Source organism: Ruditapes philippinarum, unplaced genomic scaffold, assembly GCF_026571515.1.
Source record: "Ruditapes philippinarum isolate M1 unplaced genomic scaffold, ASM2657151v2 ctg326_1_1_1_1, whole genome shotgun sequence".
In the NCBI taxonomy this organism is placed as follows: Eukaryota; Metazoa; Mollusca; class Bivalvia; order Venerida; family Veneridae; genus Ruditapes; species Ruditapes philippinarum.
In genome coordinates, this window is record NW_026864526.1 from 281,837 (window position 1) to 307,317 (window position 25,481).

The window sequence follows — 25,481 nt, forward strand, 5'->3', positions numbered from 1 at the left end:
GTTTGGATAATTAAAAAGCCATGTAATGTAAATATAAAATACTCCAAGACTTATGAAACTAATGTATATTTGTTCTTTTAGTAATGAATTATTTTGATATTTTTAAATAGTTTTGTATAAATAATTATACAGAGGACAATCTTTTATAGCATATCATTCACACCTGAATCTATAATTCATTTTAGCATAATAAAGCTTTAACAAAAGTATAAACATCGCGATGAAATTTTGAAAATTTATTCAGCAAAAAATCAAAAATAATTAATACTCTTGAATGATATTCCACGAGACCGCTAAAAAAATGCCATAAAATTAAAACATTTAAAGATTTCCACGCAAGTATAATCACGTTTTAACAGAGGTATTATCATCACAATGGAATTTTGATATTTTTACTCACTGAAATTTCAAAAGCTTTCGATATTCTTGAAGAGACCAATGAAATTTACAACAATAACAAATAGTTGAAAATCACAGTCTTGGTTTTATTGAGTCTGGGTCAGTTTAAGAAAGGTAATGAAAAATGCACTATTTTTCATGTCCCTATAATTATAACATGTCACGGTCACGGTAAGCGTTATTAGAACGAACAGAGAGAAAATTACCTCATTTTGAAAACGACTAAATCATGAAAATGACTATTTGTTATGAAAATTTCATTTAGCAAATGCTTCATAATGAATCTAAAATCATGACTCTTCAAGGATTTTCTTCTAATTAGAACTAAACCGGTGCATCTTTTACCCTTGGCTATATACCCTGTTCAATTTGGCATGACTTAAATATATAACTTGCTGAGCTGTTAATATGAATAATTTTAAGCACTATCCTATCTAATTAAATTTGAAGAATACTTTGTTAAACAAAAAAGAAATTATCAATATTCAAGAATAGTCATTTTGTCGAACAAAATTTCGAGTGAGAACAGAATTCAATTTTCTTGAAACACATTTGAAGCAAATTTGTAAGAAATGGGCAATAAACACGCGATGTTTTCGTAAAATGAAATACTGGAATAAAAAAGACACCTCAAATAAAACTCATAAATGTACAGATACCATTTATTAAGTCTAATGTGCCTGTTCTATAGAATCAGTACAATTTCTCTTTCCGTTCAAAAAGATAACATTTATTTTAGAAAGTATAGAAAATGATTTGTTGAATACGATATTTATTAAATACACAACAGCATGCGCCAAGTGATGTGTGGCAGCCGAAACAAATGCCCCGTTCTTCACTTCAGTGTTGTTATATTTTTCTGGTCCTTCGGGATCATTGAGTCTAGCATTTTTAAGTGTTGAGAATTGAGAACCGCTCATGCCGGTGCTAGGGGGCGTGAGGGATGTTGCACTTTTTCATTATCCCTCATGTACAGACTTAATTAACACCAAGTCTGCAATTTTTATGTAATTTTGCTATTTTAATGCTTCCGAAGGATATTTTACATTGACGTCGCACCGTATTGGACTTACTTAACTTTCTGCCAGTCACGTATTTTCCAATAGATTTAAAAATGAACTTGTTTTATAAATCCAGTATTTTAAGACACGCGTGAATAAGTAAATATTTTTTTAAATGTCACAATGATCATGCATTTTACATTTTAAAACATTATCTTAAACCCAAAGGCTTCTATTATTAAGGAAGAAAAGTCACTATTACTCGTATTATGTAGCTAGCTCTGGTATGAAAACACATTCAATTTCCTTGATGTTTTTACAGTGATTGCTTTTGATGTATGGTAAAGCAAAGTTCGAAAACTGGGTGAATAATTTTGTTACAGTACAATAGTCAAAAATGATATTACTTTTTATGCAATCTTAATTAACTTTGTTTTAAAGAAAGCGATCAATTTTCAATGAACTTCATATTGCATTATCATACTGTAAAATTTGTAAAAAAAATCCGACAAGGTCAGTCATTATTGCTACTATTTTGTTTGATAAATTGTGATTATAATGAAGGTCATTTATAAAGTGGTTTTAATATATTATTAAGAGTTCTTGTCTTTAAATATAACTAAGATACGAAAATAAATCTACGTTTCATATCCGAACAGAAGTTACATATTTATTATATTAAACTTGTGACATGTACTTAAATACTGTAAAATTAAGCATGACAATTACGTTACTAAGACAACGAAATTTATTTCTAAATAAAACAAAAAAAATAATACAAATTAATATTGATTGAAATTTAAAACTACCTTAAGTTTTTTCTAGTTAGTATATGGACAGGCTCAATTAAACCGAGCTTGCAAAAGTTTTAATTTTTATGTGTTCGACGGCCATTAAGGCATTTAGCTTTGCATTTCCTTTTTACCAAGTATTTCTTTGCATATCCCATATTTGAAATTGGTCCAAATTATATAGGAATTAATTGACTATTATATTAATAAAATTGTCCACTAATTCCTATATTATTTATAATTTGAGAAGCATTATACTTATTTATGGTTAGTTATTCAGTGAACAAAGTGAGATTATGTAAAGAAAACAAAACTATTAAATAATATGATAGTGTCACCAAAAGTATTGATAAAAACAATGTTATTAATGGTACATGTGCCTGTGTTTGAGAAACACAGCACTTAACTAATATGTCGCCGCATGCGTACAGACTAAATCAAACCGAACCTGCAATTTTCATGTAATTTGTTGTAAATTATGCTTCTAGGGATCTTTTTTCCAAATGTTTGGAGCGCTTACTGCTTTCAAATGGTTTGATGTCAATGAACATAATTAAACCTGTTTTAATACTACGTGTATATAGTTTCTCATTTAAACTATGTGACCTAGCACGTTTGAAAACCATTCAATGACTTTCATGCGCTAATTCCAGGTGTTTTACTTGAAACTATTTTGGAAAGTACGAACAAGTAACAGAAATGTAATAACTGAAAACAATAAGCATAAAAGATAATCAAGGAGACACACTGTCAATTGCTGTGACAGTTTCATTCATCACAAGATGTTATTATAATCTGGAGACTTTTTGTACATAATCGATCTTTCTTTCACATTATTGTGTTTGCTTTAAATGTTCACTGATTCAATGGGAATGACTGGGTGTAACACTTGGAAATAAATGACATACACAACCTGTGAAAGTTTTCCTTTGTATAACCTAAATCACTACCTATAAGGCCACCAAACAGAAAAATTTAAAACGTTTGCCGGCTCGGTTTACATTGACAAAACATTCAAAATAAAAATGATCACATGGTGAATGTTATAATTGATTACTTACAAGGAATAAATTTCATTAAAATATATTTCCTTGGCATTGAACATTAACCTTTTCATTGCTTTTAAGTATGTTTTATTCGAACATAAAGCATATGATTTCATATTATCCAGACGCAATTTATTTTCCTGGCAAATTATTCGAATGTGTGAAAAGCAATCATGAGCTTGACAATTTGCATTAGCCAACATTCATTCTCGAATCCTGTCCAATTATTCCTCTGTCTGCTTCAATAGTCGTTGATAATACATAATGTTAGGTAATCCATATGAAGCACAATTTCTTGCTGAACTATGACCTTGCATTTCAAATATTTACGATTGTGATTTCTAACTAAATGCAGCATTGTACATAAAGTAAGCAATGCTCGCTCTTCGTAACCTAAATCTCTTTTGTTTTAACCTCAAAGATAATTCTCTATAAGAATCTCTTATCACCCTAACGTGTATCTAATGGCACAAGTTTTGTTTGGTATTTCGTAAACGTAACATACATTGCAGGTAAGAACATCATTCGCTTTTTTTTGGGGGGGGGGGGTAAGTTTCACTTTAGACAAACGGAAATAATTGTCTTGAAATATCATCAAATAACATGGTACATGGTAATATAAATACTATCTAGTATGAACAGTTAATAAAATAACAATTTAACAACTATTTTTTACATTACTAACAGCAAACTTGCAGAAATCGTTATTTTTAGAAACTGTCTAATTTGATTGGAATAACATGATGATAAACGTAAAATGTCATTCGTTACTTATAGTTACTAAATTAAAAAAAAACTTAAATACTTAAACACAAAAAAAAATATTTTAAAGTGCCCTTATTCTCCTTTCTTCAACGTCAATAATCAAATTGCAAAATACATAATGGTATCACCGCATGTAATTGAATAAAATGCAGCTAGAATTGACTAATGAGGTACAAAAATCAATATATCCCTAACGACTTTCAAAGTAGGTACATGTAGCCCGACAAAATCTAGCGCAAAGGCCATTCTGGCTAAGTATCTAGCAAAAAAAGAAAGAGCACTGAAACAATCGAGTACTGCAACAATTGTCCGTATAACGAAAAGGGAGAAATCGAGTGCAATTAAATATAAAACAACGTTAAACAGTGCAAAATTGATCGGACACTAGTTTTGAATTGAAGTCTGTCTTGAGAAATATGGACAGTGTAACTTCGCCTAGGCCCCTAGCGCCGTTTTAAGCAATAGTAAATCTTCTACACAATAAAGTATTGGAATAAATTGGAAATACTTCGTAATTAGTGTAATTCACACTCAAAATTTTAATCATATCATAAGAGACGATAATGATTCTATAACTTTTTTTTTAATTATTGTAGCGATATGATATAAAAACAAACGGAATGTTACTGATAAAACATGACACTGCACTTTAACAACGATCAGATCAATACATAAATATAAATACCGATAAAAAGAAAAAGATAAACTGCGAGAAATATTTAGACATCATTTTATGTTTTAATTTAGCAAATTAATGTCATGAAGTTATGATAAATTTAAGTAAAATATACTTTGTATTATTTTTATATTGGCAAGGTTCTAGGTTAATATGATAATATAGCCTAGAATTTGCATTTTAAAACAAACACCGTTTGATGTTTCATCAGTTAATCAACATAAATATTATAATTTAAAAAAAAAATGAAAAAAAAACAAAGATTAGGTTTTTTTTCTGTTAATTTTTTTTATTAAAGATCCCGTAAACATTTTTTTTATGGTTTTTTTTCACAAAATTTTGATTTTCTCAAAATTTAAAATTTGGGCAATATTGTAAGTTCCAATAACATTAATTTTTAAAAATATTAACCCAATTTTAAAATTTTTTGTAAATAAAGGGGGGTAATTAGAAATTTAAATTTTTTATAAATTCCCCCGACAAATTTTCCAATAAGAAAATGAATGCAATATAAATTTATTGATTAAAAATAATGTTGGGGGAAAAATTTTTTGCAGTACACCAAATTTTAAAGTTTTCTTTGATTTTTGGAAAAAAAAAAATTTTTTCATAATTATTATACCCTTAATAAATTTTTTCAAGTGGGGGTAAAAACACACCAGTAACAAATTCAAAAAAAAAAAAATACAGAATCCCTTTTAAAAAAACATTTTTTTATTTTTTTATTTTTGGGGGTGAGGGGGGCTGTGTATTTTTATAGGAGGGTTTGTACGTAAATGGGCCCCGCGGGAAGGTTTTTACCAATAGTAATAGGCAAAAACATCTATAAAAGGTTTTTTTAAAAAAGGGGTTGGATTTTTTTTTTTTAGGGGGCCCCTTTAATTTTTTGGGGTTTGTTATCTTTTTTTTAAAAATAAAATATGCCCTTAGTGGCTTTTAATCAGAAACTGTGCTTTAGTAAAAACTTTGAAAACTTTTTGTTGGTTTGGGGCCCAAAGAAATTTTCTGTTTTTTTAAAATATTATTTTAAATTTATTTTTTGTTTTGAAATGGAAATTGGGTTATTAAATTTTTAAATTTAATAATTAAGGGGAGTTTTAAAGGGAAGGGTTTTTCCCCTTTTTTTGGGCAAGGGGTTTTGGTTATCTTTTTATTTTTTTCTGGGGAGAGAAAGGGGCCCCAAAACTTTAAAAAAAGGAACATTTCGGGGAATTTGGAAATCAAGGGCAAATTTTGGGGGGTTTTTTAAACTTTTTTGGGGGGTTTTTGGAAAAATTTAAATTTTCGGGGGGGTTGGGTTTTTTTTAACGGGGAAAATTAACGCCAAATTTTTTTGAGAAAAGGGGTTTTCTCTTGGGCCTTGGGGGGGGGCCGGGGTTTTGGGGCTCGGGGCATTTTGTTTTGGGTGTATTTTTTTTTTAAGGGGGTAAAAATTTTTAAAAAAACCACCCTTTTTTTTTCCGGGGCAAAATGTAAAAAACCTTGTTTGTGGTTTGGCTTTTTTTTTTCGGGGTTTTGGGGTTTTTTGGGAGTTTCGTTCTTAGAAAAGTGATTGAAACAAAGCCTAGTTAATGTTTTCAAAGGGCGGCCCTGGGAGGGGTTTTAACCGGGGGGCATTTTGGGCGGGGGGGGTTTTTTGTTTTGGGTGGGTTTTTTTTTTTTTGACAGGCGATTTTGGGGGTGTTTTTTCCTTGGGGTTTTTAAAGTGTATTAAAAATTTTAAAAAATTTCGTTAAAAAATCATCCAATTTTAAATTTGCCAACCGTTAAAACATCATTTTTTTCTGATTTCCCCCTTGCAGATTTCGTTTTTTTTATTAATGGGGGAGGGGTTTTTTTTTTTCAGAAGTATTTGAGACAAAAAAGGGGCCCATTCTAACCCAAAACGGGGCAAGGAGAAATTTTCCCGGGGAGGAAAAGGTTGGTTTAAAGAATAGGGAAAAATTTGATTAGGAAAACAAAGGTTTTTTGGAGTTGGATTATTTTATTTCCCAAAAAATTTTCAAAAAATTTTAAAAATTCCCTACAAGGGGGAAAAATTTTTTCCCTTTTAGATACTCTCTTTTATTTTTATAAAGTAAGATTTGGGTTTTTTTATAATTAAAAATTTAATAAAAACCAAGGGGGAAAGTATGTTTTTATAAAGTTTAAAAAGGTTTTTACGTTTTAAAATAAAATTTCAAACTAAAATTACGACGTAAAGGGGGGAAAATTTAAAACTTCAATTTATTTTTAAATGATTTTTAAAAATGTTTTAAAATTCTAAGAAACCTTTCCCTGAAAATTTTTTGGAAAAAAAATTGCGTTTTTTTTCTATTTTTCAAATGTCAAATAAGGGCTCATTTCAAAGTAGAAATTGTTGGAAACCCGGGTTTTTATCCTTAAATTTTTCAATATCATTTTCGTAAATTTTTTTTATTTCTTTGGCTTTGGGCTAAATTTTTTTAAAAATCAAAACAAAAAGGATATGTTTTAAAAAGGGCCAACCCTGAAAAACGGATTTTTATTTTTTACGAAAAAAATATGGTTAATTTTAAATCTTTTTCTCATCTTAGAACCCTTTGGGTGTTGTGTTTTTGACAGATTGCAGATTAAAGCTTGTTCAGTATTAGAAATAGTTGCGTTTATAATGAAATTCAATCAGAAGAAAATGGTTTCTGTTCTTAAGCCTTTCACGTACTATGGCAGTTAGAAGTATGTTTTTTGGGGTTTTTTTAACATAATATATTTGTCTTTTATCAGTGTTGAATTGGAATTGAAATATGTGAAATAAGACGTAACATGAATATACTCATTAACCTTATGTTGGTGTACCTAACAATCTGCAAAGGAAAAAAATAGTACCTAGTAACCTTTTAGATGCACGTTGTTCGTGTGTTAACAGAGATTAATGAAACAGAGTTTCTCAACAAAGTATTTGTATGCAAATAGCATGTACTGGAAAACATATTTTACACTCAATCCTCCATTTATGAACAATTATCGAAATAATCTGCATTTTGTAAAAATGTTTTGTTTTTGTTTAAAGGAAGAAAAAACATATTACAGTTAAAAACCAAACAAACGAAAGGCCCACTGGGAAAATGGTTTCCTTTCATATTTAAAAATATCAAAATTTTGCCCTACGTGGGTAAATTTAAAATTGAAAAAAATCGACTTTCCTTTGGGGTTTTTATGTAAAAAAATTTAGGGGAGAAAAAAAGAAGGGCAATGTAACAGGGGTGTGACCCCTTTATTTTTAAAATTTTTTTGATTTTTTTTTTTGCTGGGGAAAAATTTTGACCATTCGATTTTAAATAAAGGTTTTTATAAATGGGAAATGCATTAAATTAAAATTTTAAAAAAAAAAAATTTTTGTTTCGGGAAAGAACGCTCTTATCTATGACTAGAGTTGACTTGATATTAAGTCCAATAGTCGTTTAGCTAATGTTGTATTCTTATTAATGAATTAATTAATTAATTAATTAATTAAGTTACTAACTAATCCGTTTTAATTTTACAATTTCATAAATTATTGTGTTTAGTATTTATGGCAAACCTTTCGATTCAATATTCATGGCAAACCTTTCGATTCAATATTCATGGCAAACCTTTCGATTTAATATTCATATCATGGCAAACCTTTCGATTCAATATTCATGGCAAACCCTTTCGATTCAATATTCATGGCAAACCTTTCGATTCAAATATCATTCGTAAAATGTTATACCGAAATGATAATTTTAAATTTGAATGACTTTGTCCTCATAACGTTCGCAAAATTGTTTTAAACATCTAACTTTGACTTCTTTCTGCTTTTTACGCTTCAAATGAAACAGTTCTTTTAGTGAAAGGTCGAAAAGTATGAAGTTAATGAAAATGACAATTTTATGCTATTCATTGACCACATTCAATTCTTAGTAACACCGATTGCTAACATATAATGTTTAGGTATTTAATGACCATATCTGTATTGTTAATACCTATTCTTCGTCAATAATTCCCTTCCTCGTTGCATAGCATTGTATTTTGAGGATGAGGAAGAGGATAAAGGGTTGTATCCAAAAAACCTTAAACTCATACGATATTCAAACGTTTTAAGTCATTGTTTAAGATTTAGTTATTTCCCTGCCAGAGTCTAAAAACATGCTCAGATCAAAATGACAATGTCACACTTGTTCTTTTTCTTTAAGCAAGTGAACAACATTATTGCAATTCTCTAATATTCCCTGTTGCATAGTAAACAAGACTTATTTTGACTTCTATGATAATACGACACCCAAAGGACTCTAATGTGAAAATTGAGAAGATATTAAGTCCCATGTAGCCCATTTGTGGCACCTTAATTCAATTTTGTTGACGTTGTTGTTGTGACTGTGTTTGATGTGAACATATTTCAAAAGACAAGAAATAAAGAAGAAATTTCGTTTTTTCGGGACTCCACTGAGGTTTTTTTGACATGACGGGACTGGAAATAATTTTTTGAGATTATTACTCCATTTGATGTAGATCTATACTAATAACTTATGTGCAAAATTTCAGATCATTAGCTTGCTCCGTTTTTCCAGAATAATTATTATAATAGTGAAAAATGACCCAAAATTGAAAAGCGTTTAAACGCTTTTCACTCAAATCGGACTAAGAATAGCACAAACATATTATTTTCAATGTATTTCTTCTATATTTCTTGGTTACATTTTATTAATATTTATGTTTTAAGTGCTCATGTTTATCTATGTGAAAAATAAAATTTCATGTTTTTAGCCTTATAAACCTCAGTGGAGTTCCTTTAATAAGCTGATTGAGTTGCAACAGACTAACAAATATTTTCATAACATGTAATGAAACAAACAAGATCGAGGAAACGTACCAAGGTTATATTGAATATTTTAACAAATGATAAGAAAATTATGAATAAAAATCGTCATGATATACATAAAACCGACCTACTGCCACTGCATGTCTAGTGTCAAAAAATTGATTCTCTCAGAGTTCAAAATATATATATATTTTTTTTGCGAACCTTATTTGGTGTTTACTGTTTTATTCAATGCTCAATATACATACAAAAAAGAAAATGATATGATATAAACTTTTCTTTACTTTAAATTTAGTTTTTCCAAACATCAGTATATATATATATTCTAACAATTGTAGTGAATATGAACATTTTGATACAAAGGAAACATTTAATTAGATCAATATTCTCAGCATGCATCTAACTACAAATCACTCGAGTTAGCGTTTTAAAGACCTGGCCTAGAGGTTATAAAGAAATATTTTCCAAGCTCAAACTCAGATCTCAGTCATTTGATTGGTCAGAAACTGTTACAGAATGTACACTAACCAATGAAAATCCAGGGATTTGAGACAGAACTCTGAAAGAAGTTTTATAATCACAAAGCCAGAACTCATGGGTCAAATCTCGTAATATCTGCATTTTAATGTCAATAAATATTCGTAAGGCATACACGATTATATTCCTCAGCATCTATGTTGAAATGGCAGATTTTGGCATCTTACTTTAATATTTTCATTACTTAAACTTTAAAGATTATTACAGAAATTTCTTGAAATCTTCACGTGACTTTTTACCCCGTCCCATTATAACGCTACTCCTTAAAAAAGAATGAAATTACTACGAGACAGAACTCTTAAGACTATAAATACAAACAGAAAATACAGAACGGAATATACAACAACAAAAAACTAACTGAAAAAAGACTAAACAACAGTCTTAACGGAGTAGTCTACAGGACACTTAATAACCCTGACGGAACGGATTTACAAGAAATTCAGGAAATGACAAAATACATTACGGAAGAGACAAGTAAGTAGACAATAAGTGCTGGAACAGAAACGGAACAGATAATAAAGACATGACAGAAAAACAGGTACTTATCTGTCTGCAACTGGTAGGGCATTCGATATAATAATGGGACGGGGCAAAAAGTGACGGGGCAGATAGCAAAGCATTCCACAAACGTCAGCAACAACAACAAAACTTAGAAAATGGGAAGGCAAGTAGAGAGATACTTGGTACATCAGGAAACAAGACACGAACCAGATCATAGAAAAAAGATTTAAAAAGGACAAGAGAAAACTTAACAGAAAAAACAACAAAAGTAAAATAAATACAGAAACCGTACATCGATATCGGTATACGCAACAACGGAAAAGACAATAGAACCGGAAATATGTTACCAACCAAACAGAACAGTACATACTAACAAAGACATAGAAACTAAACGGAAAACCACATACAAAATAAAGAAAAATGCAATGAATCAAGACACATATACTTCTGACATATATTCACCTCCAAACAACTGCCTTGAATGTTTGCAAAGTCTGGTTCCCTGTCTTTAATACTAGGGTGCCGAGATAGCTCAGTTGGTTAGACCACTGACTGTCACTGAGGTCCTGTGTTCGATCCTGGATATCCTTGGGATTCTTCAGAGACACTTTTCAGTGTTTCAAACCTACCAAGACGTGAACTGGTAAGAAATCCATGTAATCCTCGCATGTATCAGTGCTATACACTGGGCATGTAAAAGAACCAAGGGATCTAATTAATAAGAGCTAGGGACAGATATTAATGAAACAGAGTTTCTCAACAAGCTATTTGCATGTAAATAAAATGTACTGGAAAACATATTTTACACTCAACCCTCCATTTATGAACAATTATCGAAATAATGTGACATTTGTATAATGTTCGTTAAGATATTACATGTATATCCAAACAAACAATAGACCCACGTGGGATTCAAAAGATGTACCTTTCATATTATCACCAATCTCATTAAAATCATATCCTAACTATCGCTTCACTACCCTACGCTCGTAAGAGTAACGGAGCGAAAACGATGATCTGATTTTAATGAGATTGATATTCTCATATACCCAGATACTTGATATTGAAAAAAAAATCGACTTCCTTTGGGTTCTTATGCAAAAAACTGAGAGAAAAACAATTAAGTCAAATGTAACAGGTGTGTGACACTTAAGTTTAAATTGGTTAATTTCTTTTGTTATAATTGTGTTTACTGTGAGCTTTGACCATTCGAGTTTACTAAGGTTATAAAATAAAAAGTGTGCTGCATTAAACAATTGAAAAGAAAAATTGTGTTGCGGGAAAGAACATTTCTTATCTATGACTTGAGTTGACTAAATATGAATTTAAACAACATACTTATATACTTATGTTTAGCCCAATAGTCGTTTAACTAATGTTGTATTCTTATTATTTAATTAATTAACTTACTAACTAATCCGTTTTAATTTTACAATTTCATAAATAATTATTATTGTGTTTAGTATTGATGGCAAACCTTTCAATTCAATATTTATGGCAAATCTTTCCATTCAAATATCATTCGTAAAAAGTTATACCGAAATGATAATTTTAAATTTGAATGATTTTGTCCTCATAACGTTCGCAAAATTGTTTTAAACATCTGACTTCGACTTCTTTCTGCTTTTTACGCTTCAAATAAAACAGTTCTTTTAGTGAAAGTTCTAAAATGACAATGTTATGCTATTAGTGGACCACATTCAATTCTTAGTAACATCAATTTCTAACAGATAATGTTTAGGTATTTAATGACCATATCTGCATTGTTGGTACCTATTCTTCGTCAATAATTCCCTTCCTCGTTGCATATCATTGTCTTTTGAGGAGGAGAAGGGGGATAAAGGGTTGTATCCAAAAAACATTAGACTCAAAAAGTTAACGAGATTCAAACGCTTTAAGTCATTGTTTGAGAGTCAGTTATTTCCCTGCCAGAGTCTAAAAACATGCTCACATCAAAATGAAAATGTCACACTTGTACTTTTTCTTTAAGCAAGTCAACAACATAATTGCAATTCTCAAATATTCCCTGTTGCATAGTAAACAAGACTTATTTTGACTTCTATGATAATACGACACCCAATTAAAAGGACTCTAATGTTAAAATTGAGAAGATGTTAAGTCCCATGTAGCCCATTTGTGGCACCTAAATTTATTTTCGTTGACGTTTTTGTTGTAACTGTGTTCGATGGGAACATATTTCAAAAGGCAAAACATACAGAAGACATTTCGTTCAATAAGAATTGCAACAGACTAACAAAATATTTTAATAACATGTAATGAAACAAACAAGATCGAGGGAATGTGCCAAGATTATATTATTTTAACAAATAATAAAAAAAAATTGAGCCAATTTTTCAAAACGTATAAAATTATTTTGAACGATCTGCAGATTCCTCTGCCGATAGTGAATTCAAAATGTCGGACATGTAGACATGAAATATAAAACAGATCCAGAACATATGTGGAGTATCATAATCTCAATAAAGTAAACTTTTAGAAAAAAGACGAGATATATATTGACTTAAACAATGATGTACTACAAAATTTATTTTACAGCAGGTTTTACAACATTTTCTGCCATTTTTTATTTAGTATCCAATGTGCTTAAGATATGGTAATATTTTATATGATTTTTATCAACCGTTATAATAATTATTATCTCTTATAGGAAGTGTATTACTGTTTAACAATCTTTGTATCTTATTTGATAATATGTGACTTAATAACCGCCTTAATAGTCCCCTTTCGAATTCTACTTGATTTAGTTTCGGCAATGGCTTTCTCGTTTAGGGAGCACATAGTTTTTTACTTGGAATGACACGAACCTTTCCTGTTTTTGTATAATTAATAATTAAACATTTTTTACTAGTTTAAATCTTAATTATGATAAACCTTTAGTATAATCCATATCCAAAATACAAAAATATCGGTTCGTTTCTGTAAAAAAAAAATAATAATAAAAATGTTTCTGCTAAATTTGTATGTTTATTGAATGGTCTGCTCAAACACTATTCATTAAAACGCAAAGGTGCTTTTTGAAGAGGAAAAGATCGGGGGCATTTACTAGAGCTAGATTTTAGACTTGACAACATCAGAACTGTTCTTGAAAGCACACAAGTCCATAAAAAACAGAACAGTACATACTTACAAATACACATACATAGATACTAAACAACAATATGTCACATATGTTCACCTCTATTTACTACGGAAAGTAACAAAAATGTACCTATCTCAAGATAGGTTCTAAGATAGATTGGCAATTTTGTTTGTTTGTTTTTAGTTGTTGTTTTTTTTTCCTTAGAATTCTGATCCAAACCGCACCACCGCAACATATATGACACGTGCTGAACCAGTTTTTTATGACTGCATTACTTATACGCAATTCTGTTATGCTACGTCATGGAGATAAGGCGGATAAATCGTTCAGGTGTATTCTTACGGCGACACCGTCGGCAAAAACAACAACAACAATGGCAAGCGGCTCTGACGATATTAGATCTGTTTTTGAAGCAGCTACAGAATATGTCAGAGATAATACGAGTTCTTTTGATTCAGACACGTTACTTAAATTATATGCTAGATATAAACAGGTTTGTTAAGCTTCGTCGTTATTAAGCAATTGAAAAATATAAAAAGAAACGAAATATGTATTTAGTTTTCGCGACCCTTTATGTGATACAAATCAGTCAAACGTATTAATTAATACCAGTTATCTATTCAAAAGGTGCTGTAATTTCAATTTTCAAGTTGTGAAAAGACATGATTTAAGTCATGGCTAACTGTAGAAGTTTTGACCTTTTATTTTTAGAAAGTTGACTTTTATCTGTCCTGTCCGGTTTGCTCAATTGATAAAGCATCTGACTGTGAGTCGGATGACCTAGGTTTGAGGCACAGTCTGTGCAGGTCACTTTCGTTGTGAATGATTAATATGAAATTAGGCAATGCCTATGAACGGGGAAGTCGTTAAAAATTCCTTTCATTCTTTCCGTTTTAAAGGTGTCATTCGGTATTACATGCACCGCTTCCGTTTTCACTCGGAACACTCGACGATTATCATTTATCCGAAAAGTTGAGATTTGTTCCGTTATCGGAATACCCCGCCTATTATCATTGAGTTACATTGTAAATGGCGGCGCCCGACTAGAACTGACACTGAAAATTTCATTGATAGGTATAGAATTCTATATATTTTTTAATTGTTTTTTATTTGATTTTCTTTTAAATATACACGTGTAGTCTATAGCCGGGCAAGCCAAAGCCCGGGCCCGCTTTGCGGCCCGGTCTTTGACTTCCCCGTATGAATACCGTTCTAATATTATTGGCACAGTACCTCAGATCATGTATAGAATCATCAGTTCCTTGTCAGGGGTTTACTTAAGGTTTTGACTTTCACTTGCCCGAAGGGCAAGTAACTTTTCAAATCTACTTGCCCCCAGGAAAAACAGGTTGCCCGATCTTAATGTGAAGATTTTTAATAATCAAAGCAAAAATTATGGGTAAAAATAAGATTTGTTGCAGATCCTATCAACTTATGCCTCAGATAGTAAAATAGTCCTATTAAATTCCCTACTGTATATGTTTTTTGCTAATTCACAATAGTCTAGGGGTCGACACAACTTTGCCAGGGATCCAATAGAAATCCCTGAGATTTAATTTAGAAAAACTCCTAAATGTCAGGGATTCCTCACATCAAAATAGTAAAATGAAAGTGAAGATTAACAATAGTCATGATCTGTTAAGGCTTATAAAAATTACAGGTAATAATTAGGCCCTATTCCAGGTGCCTTTAAAATATATTCACATTCAGATGCTATCACCTTATTACAACTTTAAAAAGGAAACAGTACATCGATTGTTGAAAATTGTGATAGGATTTAAATGTTTATTGTTGATTTCAAACAATGTAAAATATCAAAAATATGTTTGCTTTGTTTGCATTACCAAACTAGTTATGTACCTTTCAAATTTATTTCATTTTTAAAAACAACAAGTTGCTCCAAGTCCATGACAGGATGTGTTATACTCAATTTAAATTGATCTGTCTGATTCCTATCCTCCCTGCTTGTATTGAAATTTATTTGAAGTTTTAACATCTGTCACATCAAAGGGACTCACCGCATGCAGTAATCATACAGTTCAGAGCACTGACTGGTTCAAAGAACTGTCAGACGAAATATACGTCATTTGCTGTATGTTTCACCTAAGGAGATTTTTTCTGTTTTGGTCGTAAATTAGGCATGACCTAGAATGACCTCAGATAACTTATAGTTACACAATATGCTGTGATTTACCAAAAAGGATTTTAAACATTTTATGGATTATTTTATTCTGTTTATTAATAGATCTAGAATATTTTTAAACATTGCTGTAGGGGAGAAAGGAAAATAAATTAACAACAGTTCAAGACTATTGTGATTTTTCGTCAAGATTTGTGTAAAAATGATTACTGGTGACGAATTTTAAAAAAATTCTATAGGCCTATTGCAAATGAGTTGACGCCAGTTAGTTAAATTCTGACCGTATGAAGAAAACAATAGCGTACAGGATTCAAAGGAGTAGATTTTTACGGCCCAATGTTTCTGTTCTTTCTTGAACCTTGCAGTTGTGTCAGTCTTTATTGACATAACTCATCTTGAATTTTTGTGATTTTATGCTTTTTATTCAGAAAATCAGATAATTTCTTTGCCGTGGCTTTTTCTTTAATCGCTGCAGACTTTTTTCTTTTAAAAATGGGAAAACTTTCGGCGCCGCCCGCCATTTTGAAAGGAAAGCAAAATGGAAAAAGTTTTTTTTACGTAATTTGATTGGTTGATAGGAGTCCAACTACAATCAGAAACAGTTAAAATACACTTGTTTGACTGTAATATGAACGGAAAGAAAAGTATTATCGGCAAAGGATATCAAAGCTAATAGAAGGCATAACGAAAATTCACTTGCCCGCCGGGCAATTTGCTTTCAAATTTCACTTGCCCGCAGCGATTTCTACCCGACGCGGGCAAGCGGGCGTCCGCTTAAATAAACCCCTGCTTGTGATAGTGAAGGCAACTATGAACTAGTATTGCCTATTGGTAAACTGCTTTACCCAGGAATGATGTGGTGGCTGAACTGTGCTCTGGTGAATTCAAAGTGGTTTTCTGCCATGATCCAGAGGGTAAACTAGTTAAAACTACCAACACCACCAGTGACCACAGTTGACTTGAACCTAATATTTTGTATAGACACTAAATGTATGAACCACTAATGCCCATGTGAGTTGTAATTAGTGCTGGGTTGCAAATACAACATCCTGGTGATTATATAATTATATTATATATAATTTTGGCAGATTTGCAAAGTAAAAAAATTCAATGTATATCTTGAAGTAATTACTTGTTAAACTAAGTGAACAATTCAATTTGATCTTAAAACTAACTAACATTACTTGATGGTGAATAATGATTTCAAGCTGTTTAAAAATGAATATTGACAGATCTAAACAACCATTTAACCCACTCAAATATTGCCATCAGTTGAGTTTGAACAAAATTGATATAAATATAGCAACAATAGATTTAAAACAAAACATAAAAACATATTTATAAATAGATATATTTATGTTGATTTTTCAGCATTTTTTTACTTAAAATTTTGAAGTGTTGACTTTATCAGTTTATCTAGTATCTTGGTGAATATATGTTTTGGGTACCTCATTCAGAGCCTTATATTATAAAATACCCATTTTAATATAGATAATTTGTACAGTGCTGCATAAAATCTCAAGCCAAAAAAGTTTGGGAATAAGTTATAATAATATACATAAGGTAGATATTGTAAAAACTGTAATCTAGTGTTAAAGTATTCTTTCCATAATAAATATTTTTATTATATCTAAAATATTGAGGTACAACAAATTTTAATGTATTTTTATTTCTAGGGTTACATAATGCTTTGTTTGTATTTGATCAGCTGTGATTAAAGAAAAACATTTTTACACCAGTAATTTTTTAACGTAAGGATATGTCATTTTCTAATATAATAAATAATTCATTTCATGATTTTAGGTAAAAGAAGGAGAGTGCAACACTCCAAAACCCGGATTTCTTGACTTCCAGGGGAAACAAAAATGGTTTGTCATTTTCATAATATGTAAATTTATCTTGTACATAATTATGTACATATTTTTTTTATGTTAAAAGTTACATATGTGACTGGATTTAACCCTTATTTTAGTATTAAAATATGCATTTTTCTGCCTTTCTTTTACTGTATTCCATAAAAATGAACAAAAATTAATCAACAACCTTTAACTATTTCAAATAATTACTGGTAACATTTAGATTTCCAAGAAGTAAAAATGTGTTTCTATTTTAAGAAATGGTGTAATTAAAAGAATAATCTGACTTCCAAATCATAATTTATTCGAAGGTTACACAATGTATTTGAGTTCAACACTCTTGGCATAGAAAATTACAGAACTGTTAAAATAGTGTAATATGATGTATAATTTGTCATCAGAATACCTGACAAGCTGATTGACCCAGTCAGGCTTTTGATTTGCATGAGTTTTTTCATGATCAAAGGCTCAGTTGGCAATTTTTCTTTATTTTACCAGAGACAAATAAATACTTCTCTGTTGTTACAAAAGGCAACTTTTATTGGTGATAACAGGGATATCATAAGGGGCATTAAAATCTTCATCTGTACATACAAAATTTGATGTGTATCCATACATCATTACATGGGTATACATGTACCCCTTTTAAGACACCTTGTCAGTGTGACCTGATTAAAATAAATGATTTCATAATATCATAATTTACAGGTCAGCATGGAAGAAACTTGGAAGCATGGGAAAGCATGATGCAATGAGAGAGTACATAGATATAATAGCAAGATATGATCCAAAATGGCAGACTCAGGTACATTGAAACTTGGCCGGTATTTAACTTGGCCTCAAGGTTATAAACTATAAATTTAGACAATGTGCACTATTTTATAATTCTACATGCAAAGATTTAAGAATGTAGATGTATGTATCAATTTGTTTCTTATGTATAAACAGATTTGTATGACATAGATTAAGACTTGGTTACATGTTTATTAATTTCTCTTTGACTATTATAGAATCTGAATTATAACTAGTATATCATATATAATGGTGCATTTTTTCCAGGTATCTTATTTTCCCTATATAAGCCTGAACTAAATATCTCAAAAATTAGATCTATTAAACTTTATTTGGATTGAATACAAGAAATTTGCGAGTTTCTGTAACTGGGTTTCATACTTTCGTACTATACTACCCGGTTTAGTTGTAAACATTACAAGATGTGCTACCTAGGTGTCAGTGTACCAATATTTGATTTAAAAAAAACATAATTGCTTCAATGCTTATTAAAGGTATCCAAGAGTACGGACAAGCCAAGTAGTGGTAAACAAATGACACTAGGTGTGGCTGTTAGCACAATGATGAACACTGATAAAAATATTGACGATAGGCTGAAGACAATATTTGATTGGTGTAAAGATGGCGATACGAAACGTGTGTCCAAGATACTGGATAACAACAATGTTAATGTTGACGAGAAAGACTCGGAGGTTTGCCCATACTTGAAAATTTCAGTTTTCTTTTTAATAGGCCAGGATTTTTAATGAAATATGGCCCATTTGCACTTAAAAAACTTTCTTTGTCACTAGACAAGACTCACAACTTTGTCATATATTTTGAATAAAATCTTCCTGTTTGTTAATTCTTGCATTATCCAGGCCCTTGTTTTGCTATCAAGCACTGAGAATAGTCAAGCAGTCTGTCCTACTGACAGTTCTTTGTTTTCATAACCTCTGATTTGCGTGATATACATTTATTTACCAAACGTTCAATGTTCTTGGTGAAAAAAGATTAGGCTTTTAAATTTTGACATACTTCTGCAAAAACAGTGTCTAGTGTTAAAGCCATAAAATCAAAATAGGCTATAGCTAAGGTAACAAAAAGGCAGAAAAAAATCTTGTACAGGCATATTCATTATTGTATTTGCTATTATTTGTTATCTAGGGAATGGTGTTGCTACATTGGGCATGTGATAGAGGAGATACTGACATGGTGGCTACACTGCTAAAACATGGTGCTAATATTAATTCACAGGTTAGTCCCCCATTTTTAGTTGCACTTTTCAAAGATCAAGTTTGGCTATTTTTAGGAACCTTTGTTAAACCTTTTAGTTAGGTTTACGTTAATGGTCATTCACTTCAGTACTTACAATGCTACTACATTGAAACTTTAACTGTGGATGTAGCTTTGTGAGTTTGCCACACCTTTTGCAATATTCAAGAAAATTGTTCTTGATTCATAATGGTTTTCGTATCAAGTATGAACTAGATTTTTTGCAGCAAACCTGGGGAAGCAAGATCAATTGTCTGTATTGCCCAGGTTGTCCCACAGCCTTTAAGGACAAGTGGAAAATTTCAAGAATTAACTATACAGACAAGAAATGTTAAAACGGGCAAGTTAGTAAAATTCGGATTTTGCCCGCCCTGCAAACCTAGCTGCTGTGAACACTCAGTCACTGGAAGAATTGTTGAATGAAATTATTAGATTCGAGTGTTACATCCCAATATGTAATTACCTTTGAAATGACATATGTTTTATGTTTCAACTTTTGTAGGATGCCGATGGTCAGACAGGACTTCATTTTGGTGAGTTTTAATGTCTTGATTCCACATTTCATTATATGAATTTAAGGATAAAGTAGATTTGCTCCAACTTTCATACTAAAAATACAGACAAGTTTTTCTTATGAGACCAAAAAAACGGAGGTTCTGTGTAGATAAAACTTTACATGTTATAGAACCTGTTGTTTCTTTTTAAATGGAGTCATTTTCGCTCTGCCCTCATTTTGAAGTTGTGATATAGATTTACTGTTGTCTGTCCATCACGCTGTTTATCCATAGACTGACAAACTGCTTGATGGACAGACAGTAGAATGCTGGGACATTCAAGCTAACATTTGGATACCAATGTGGCGAGAAGAACAATAGGTAACATTAGTTTCACTTTGATGTCATTCATTCTGTAAGGCCTTTATGTGGCTAAAAAGAACAATAGAGTTGCCACATAAGAACTGTCTAGTTAGAACGTCTGTGTCCGTATTGCGTCCTCTGGACACATTTGTTTCGCTGTAACCATAAAATAAATAATGGTATTTCTAGCAGTCTTCTGGAGTGTGCAACATGTAAGGGTATTTGGTTTATACTGAATTTATTTTTAGTTTGATTGTGTAGGTAGCTTAAAGTTTATAGACACACTCTGAAATCTGTAACTGAAACCAACTAGTACTGAGCAATTAGTGTAAAGTTTCTTGCTCAAGAAAACAATGGCTTGCCTCTGGCAGGGTTTGAACCTACGCAGAAAATTATCCTTAGATTACTAATTTGGTGCGGTAACCACTCGGCCATGCCGCCTCTTAAGGGTATTTGGTTGTGACTGTAAGTAGAAGTATATGACACACTTGTATCTTTGACCATTGGTGAATACCTGCCCCAGTGCCTGTCGTTTAAATGTCATGGCATGCTTAAACCAACAATGTTGACAACAACAGAATTGATTTGTAAGGGTTGTTCATGGTAATTGATAGATGATATTTGTTTTTGTACAATTTTAGTCATGGTATATGAACAAAATGATATTTGTTTTTGTACAATTTTAGTCATGGTATATGAACAAAATGATATTTGTTTTGTACAATTTTAGCCATGGCATGTTAACAAGGTGATATTTGTTTTTGTACAGTTTTAGCCATGGCATGTTAACAAGGTGATATTTGTTTTTGTTTAATTTTAGCCATGGTATGTGAACACCCAGAGGTTGTGAGATTATTATTGACGAATGGTGCTAACACTAATATCCCGGACACGGATGGACAAACAGTTCAAAGTTTAATACCTGAAACAACGGCGGAGATTAAGCAGATTATTTCAAGTTTTCCAAACAGATGACATATTTTACCCTCAAAAATACATCTGTCTCTAGGAGTATAAGAGTGACCATTCTGTGATATTCTGTTATCTGGAGTAATTCTATTGAACAGGTGTAACTTTCTTGTGCTTTAAGCCGTATGGCTTATTATATTGAGGTGAACAAATGCTATTGGTTTGTTTGGGGAGGGGGGGGGGGGCGACTCAAGCCTCTAACCTACTGAATTTCTTTAGTGGGCGTGTCCATTTTCCATTTTTTTGGAATTGTCCATTATCAATTTTGGGGATATTAAGATGAAAATTGTAAGTAACTCAGTCAACTGTATAGAGTCTGGTTAGACTCCATGGATCCGCAGGCTGACCTGGCTCTATACTGGTGGCAAAGTGTAATCGCTTTTTGTTCAAGCATGGTTAGGAACTTAAACTTCCTGAGTGCTAACTTGAGTAATGTTACTTTATTGAACTGATGTATTAGTTGTGCTTTTGGCAACAATTGTATCCACTTTATCAATGTTAACAAACATATTTTTATGGGGACTTAAAAATACTCGAGACCTAATATGTAGCATGGCAGGTCTGTGTTACCAGTACATATATTGTCAGTAAATCACATAGTATTTTCAGACAATACTGTACTACTGCAAGTATTAAAGGAAAATCCACTGAGGTCCAACAGCCTAAAAATATAAAATAGGAATTTTTTACAAAGATCAGTTGTGCCACTTAAAACAGAAAGATATGCAAAAGTTATTCAGAAAAATACTGATAAATAGATTGAAAATCATAATTTTAGGCTCTTCTTAGCCTGAATTTGGGTTATTTTCCACAATAACAATAATTATTCTGGGAAAAAGAGGGAGGGAATGGTCTTAAATTTTATGCACATGTTATTGGTTTAGACCTACATCAAATGGAACATTAATCAGGAAAAATTATTTTCTGTCGTGTCATGTAAAAAAACCTCAGTGGAGTCCCTTTAAGTATATAGATACTCTGCAACTCAGTAAATGTTGGTTTTTTCGCGTCTAATCCCAGAGTATAATTTAACTTTCACAGTTACAACTTGGTAAATATATCAGTAATAAGTGCAATACCTTGATCACCTGATTGTGAACTGTGTGCACCATAAAGCTATAAGTGTAAAAGTTTGTACCCAGAATAAGATGGGTAAAATCTGGAAATACGTCTATTTACAATGTACAATGTATGGCAAATCCATGACATAAAATTATGTGAGAAATTGATCAAATTTAAAGATGAAATGAACAGAATAATAATCATGATTTTGATGAAATTTAAATCCATTAGATTTAGTCTTGTTTATTTATTTATTATTGTACAATACTCTTGGATAGGGAATATTTTAAAGAGGGTTTTATTCATTGACACTGGATTTTTTTTATTTTTATACATTTGTTTTATATGGGTTTATAGATACTTGACTTCTGTCTTTATAAATGTTTTGTCTTTTATGTACATGTAGTTTTAGAACAGAAACTTTGAGGTCAGTAAATTTGATGTAACTTCTTTTTCTATCTTTTTTTTTTTTTTTTTTTTTTTTGGTGTTTTTTTTTTTCCATTTTTTTTTTCATTTTAAAGCCACTGGCCTCCTGATGGTAAAATAAAATAATGAAATATTAATTCATGTAAATGGTAAATACTGATCTAGTTGGGTTTAATATGTTAATCTTTTATCGCTGACATATAAATTCTAGAAAGAAAATGTTGACAAAAACATCAGTGTATTGTGGTACTGTTTTTCTTCTTTGCATAATGTACTCTGTTACTAAAGCAGTAGCCAATATAAATAGGAGAAAATAATTTATTCAACATAGTCACATGTCACAACAGTGGTTTGAAAAAAATCCGGGTATCCATAATGCCCAGTGTCATATATAGATTTTAGTCAATGAGTAGGCCATTATCATATTTTAAGTTAAAGTTGATTTATTATATACTTATAAATGAAATATTGAGAAATATTGATGAGATAAAATGCGTATTTTCATTTTCCGTATTTTCACTGTAAAAATTTATTTTTCACTGCAGTGAAACATATTTTCCGTATTTTCACTGGTGTCTTGCCGGACTACTTTCTTTTTAATTCTGCCAGTACACAAAATTATAGGTAAAGTCTTTCAAATTTAAATGTCAAAAAAGAGAAAAATGTATATAATAAACAGAAAATTCAAGTTTTTTCTATAAATACATGATTTATTTTCATCTTGTGGCATGGAAAATTACCATATTTCACTCGTGGCTACCGCCACTCATGAAATATTTATTTTCATACCACTCGATGAAAATAAATCATGTATTTATAGAAAAAACTTGAATATCCTCTATATATTGGTCATAATATATATGATATAATTTATCATTTATAATTTGTAGTGGCACAAATTACTACAAGTATCAAAACCAAAGCAGTTTATTTGTTTCCCTTTATGTTTAATACGATCCTGGATTTGGTGTGTTCCACATCACAGGTCATGGTATTGTCATGTACAAATACATGGTAGTAGAATAAAAACCTGTATGAAGGAATTTGGTAGTATAATAAAAGAAGGTATATCCCATTTGTGAAATTAACTGTTCATTTTTTAGAGCAATAAACATTTTTAAGTGTCATTTCTATTTCTTTCAACTATATAAAGTTTTTGAAGAGGGTTTTGAAATATTAGTGAGACGGTAGTTTTTCTGTTCTCTTCTGGAGGACTTCTGCTTTAAGAATAAAATTCATAAATACAATGTACAAATATGAATATGGTTTAAGAGATTTTTTATAATCTTGATAAGATTTTGAGTGGTAGAGTTTTTTTTATTATTTGTAACAATCAATTGTTTACCCATAGTGCCTGTGTAATAATTAATTTGTTATTACATTATTATAACTATTGACATAGCTTGAAAATTTTGCATTTCGTTTAGGATATTTGTATCACTGTTGTTATAGTTTTTGTTGGTTAAGTGTAAAAAGAATTTATCTCCCTGTATTAATGATGTACAACTGTTTTGCATTAAGTTGGCAATTTATTCGCATTTAAAGTTTTATTATAACAAATAAGCAATATTTCTGCCATTAGCCATTAACAATATTTTATGAATAATGGCAAATTTAAGTCAGACTGTCATTTTTAGGTCATCAGTTTCGCAGAAAAAGTCAGATTTTTATGTTCGCTGCGGCCCCATTGTCATCATTTGAGAACTTTACTGTAGCCGATTATACAAACATTTTAAAAATTATCAACATGAAACATGGAATACTTGCTTATCATGACAAGGTATAGTTGTTAGACAAGGGGAGTAATTCTGAAAGCAATATTTTTGGAGTAATGCCCCTTTATAACTTAGAATTTTTAACAGACAAACACTAACAAGGCATGCTGTGCTCTGGTTCACATATGACTTAGCATATTTTATTATATAGCCTTTCTCTCCATTGATTTATGTTTACTTTAGGTACAGTATATGACTGCCATATATTTTTAAATCTAAAATGATTAATATCAAAAAAGTCTGTCAGATGCAGACCTGGATTATACATAATATCTACCTGTAACTGATAGTTTGACCTTGTGTTTGTTTTGATCCTGCATGATTTGAAAGCTGAGTTCAAAAGCTAATATGATAACCAATTTTTCAATTGTTCATACTTAATCAGTTATATTTGATATCTACAGATGTTTCTTTAACCATTCTTTGTTTTGTATATACGGACATTGCCTTAATTTGATTTTGGTAGAAGTTCACACATTATCATAATCAAACATACACATTTATTGGATTGATTATGATTTGTAACTTCAGTGTGACTTACATTTTGTTTTCACAGTAAAAGCTTTAGCTTAGAAATGCTTATTGTGCACAGAATACTCACTTTGCACAATTTACATTATATTTTTTTTATCTTCAAAATAAATTACTATTATGTATTTTGCACCATTCTATTATTATTGTTCAATTATAACTCAGTTACCACCAGGAAATGTTTTTGTTTTGTTTATTTGAGTT

At 30.9% G+C, this 25,481-nt stretch overlaps 1 protein-coding gene across 1 annotated transcript; it reads left to right on the forward strand.

The window, feature by feature from the left end:
• Positions 1-13,964: 13,964 nt before the first annotated feature.
• LOC132725932 (acyl-CoA-binding domain-containing protein 6-like) lies at positions 13,965-21,646 on the forward strand. Its single transcript, XM_060711147.1, has 7 exons — positions 13,965-14,107; positions 17,558-17,622; positions 18,319-18,415; positions 18,897-19,094; positions 19,549-19,638; positions 20,159-20,189; positions 21,334-21,646. Exons 1-7 carry the CDS (start codon positions 13,988-13,990, stop codon positions 21,486-21,488), a joined length of 756 nt encoding a protein of 251 aa, XP_060567130.1. The 5' UTR covers positions 13,965-13,987; the 3' UTR covers positions 21,489-21,646.
• Positions 21,647-25,481: the final 3,835 nt, after the last annotated feature.

Excerpts from the sequence above, each read along its gene's own strand:
- LOC132725932 (XM_060711147.1), top strand. The coding sequence starts at position 13,988 with ATGGCAAGCGGCTCTGACGATATTAGATCTGTTTTTGAAGCAGCTACA. Across the intron at positions 18,416-18,896 it reads ATCCAAAATGGCAGACTCAG|GTATCCAAGAGTACGGACAA; the intron begins GTACATTGAAAC and ends TGCTTATTAAAG. Across the intron at positions 19,639-20,158 it reads GTGCTAATATTAATTCACAG|GATGCCGATGGTCAGACAGG; the intron begins GTTAGTCCCCCA and ends CAACTTTTGTAG.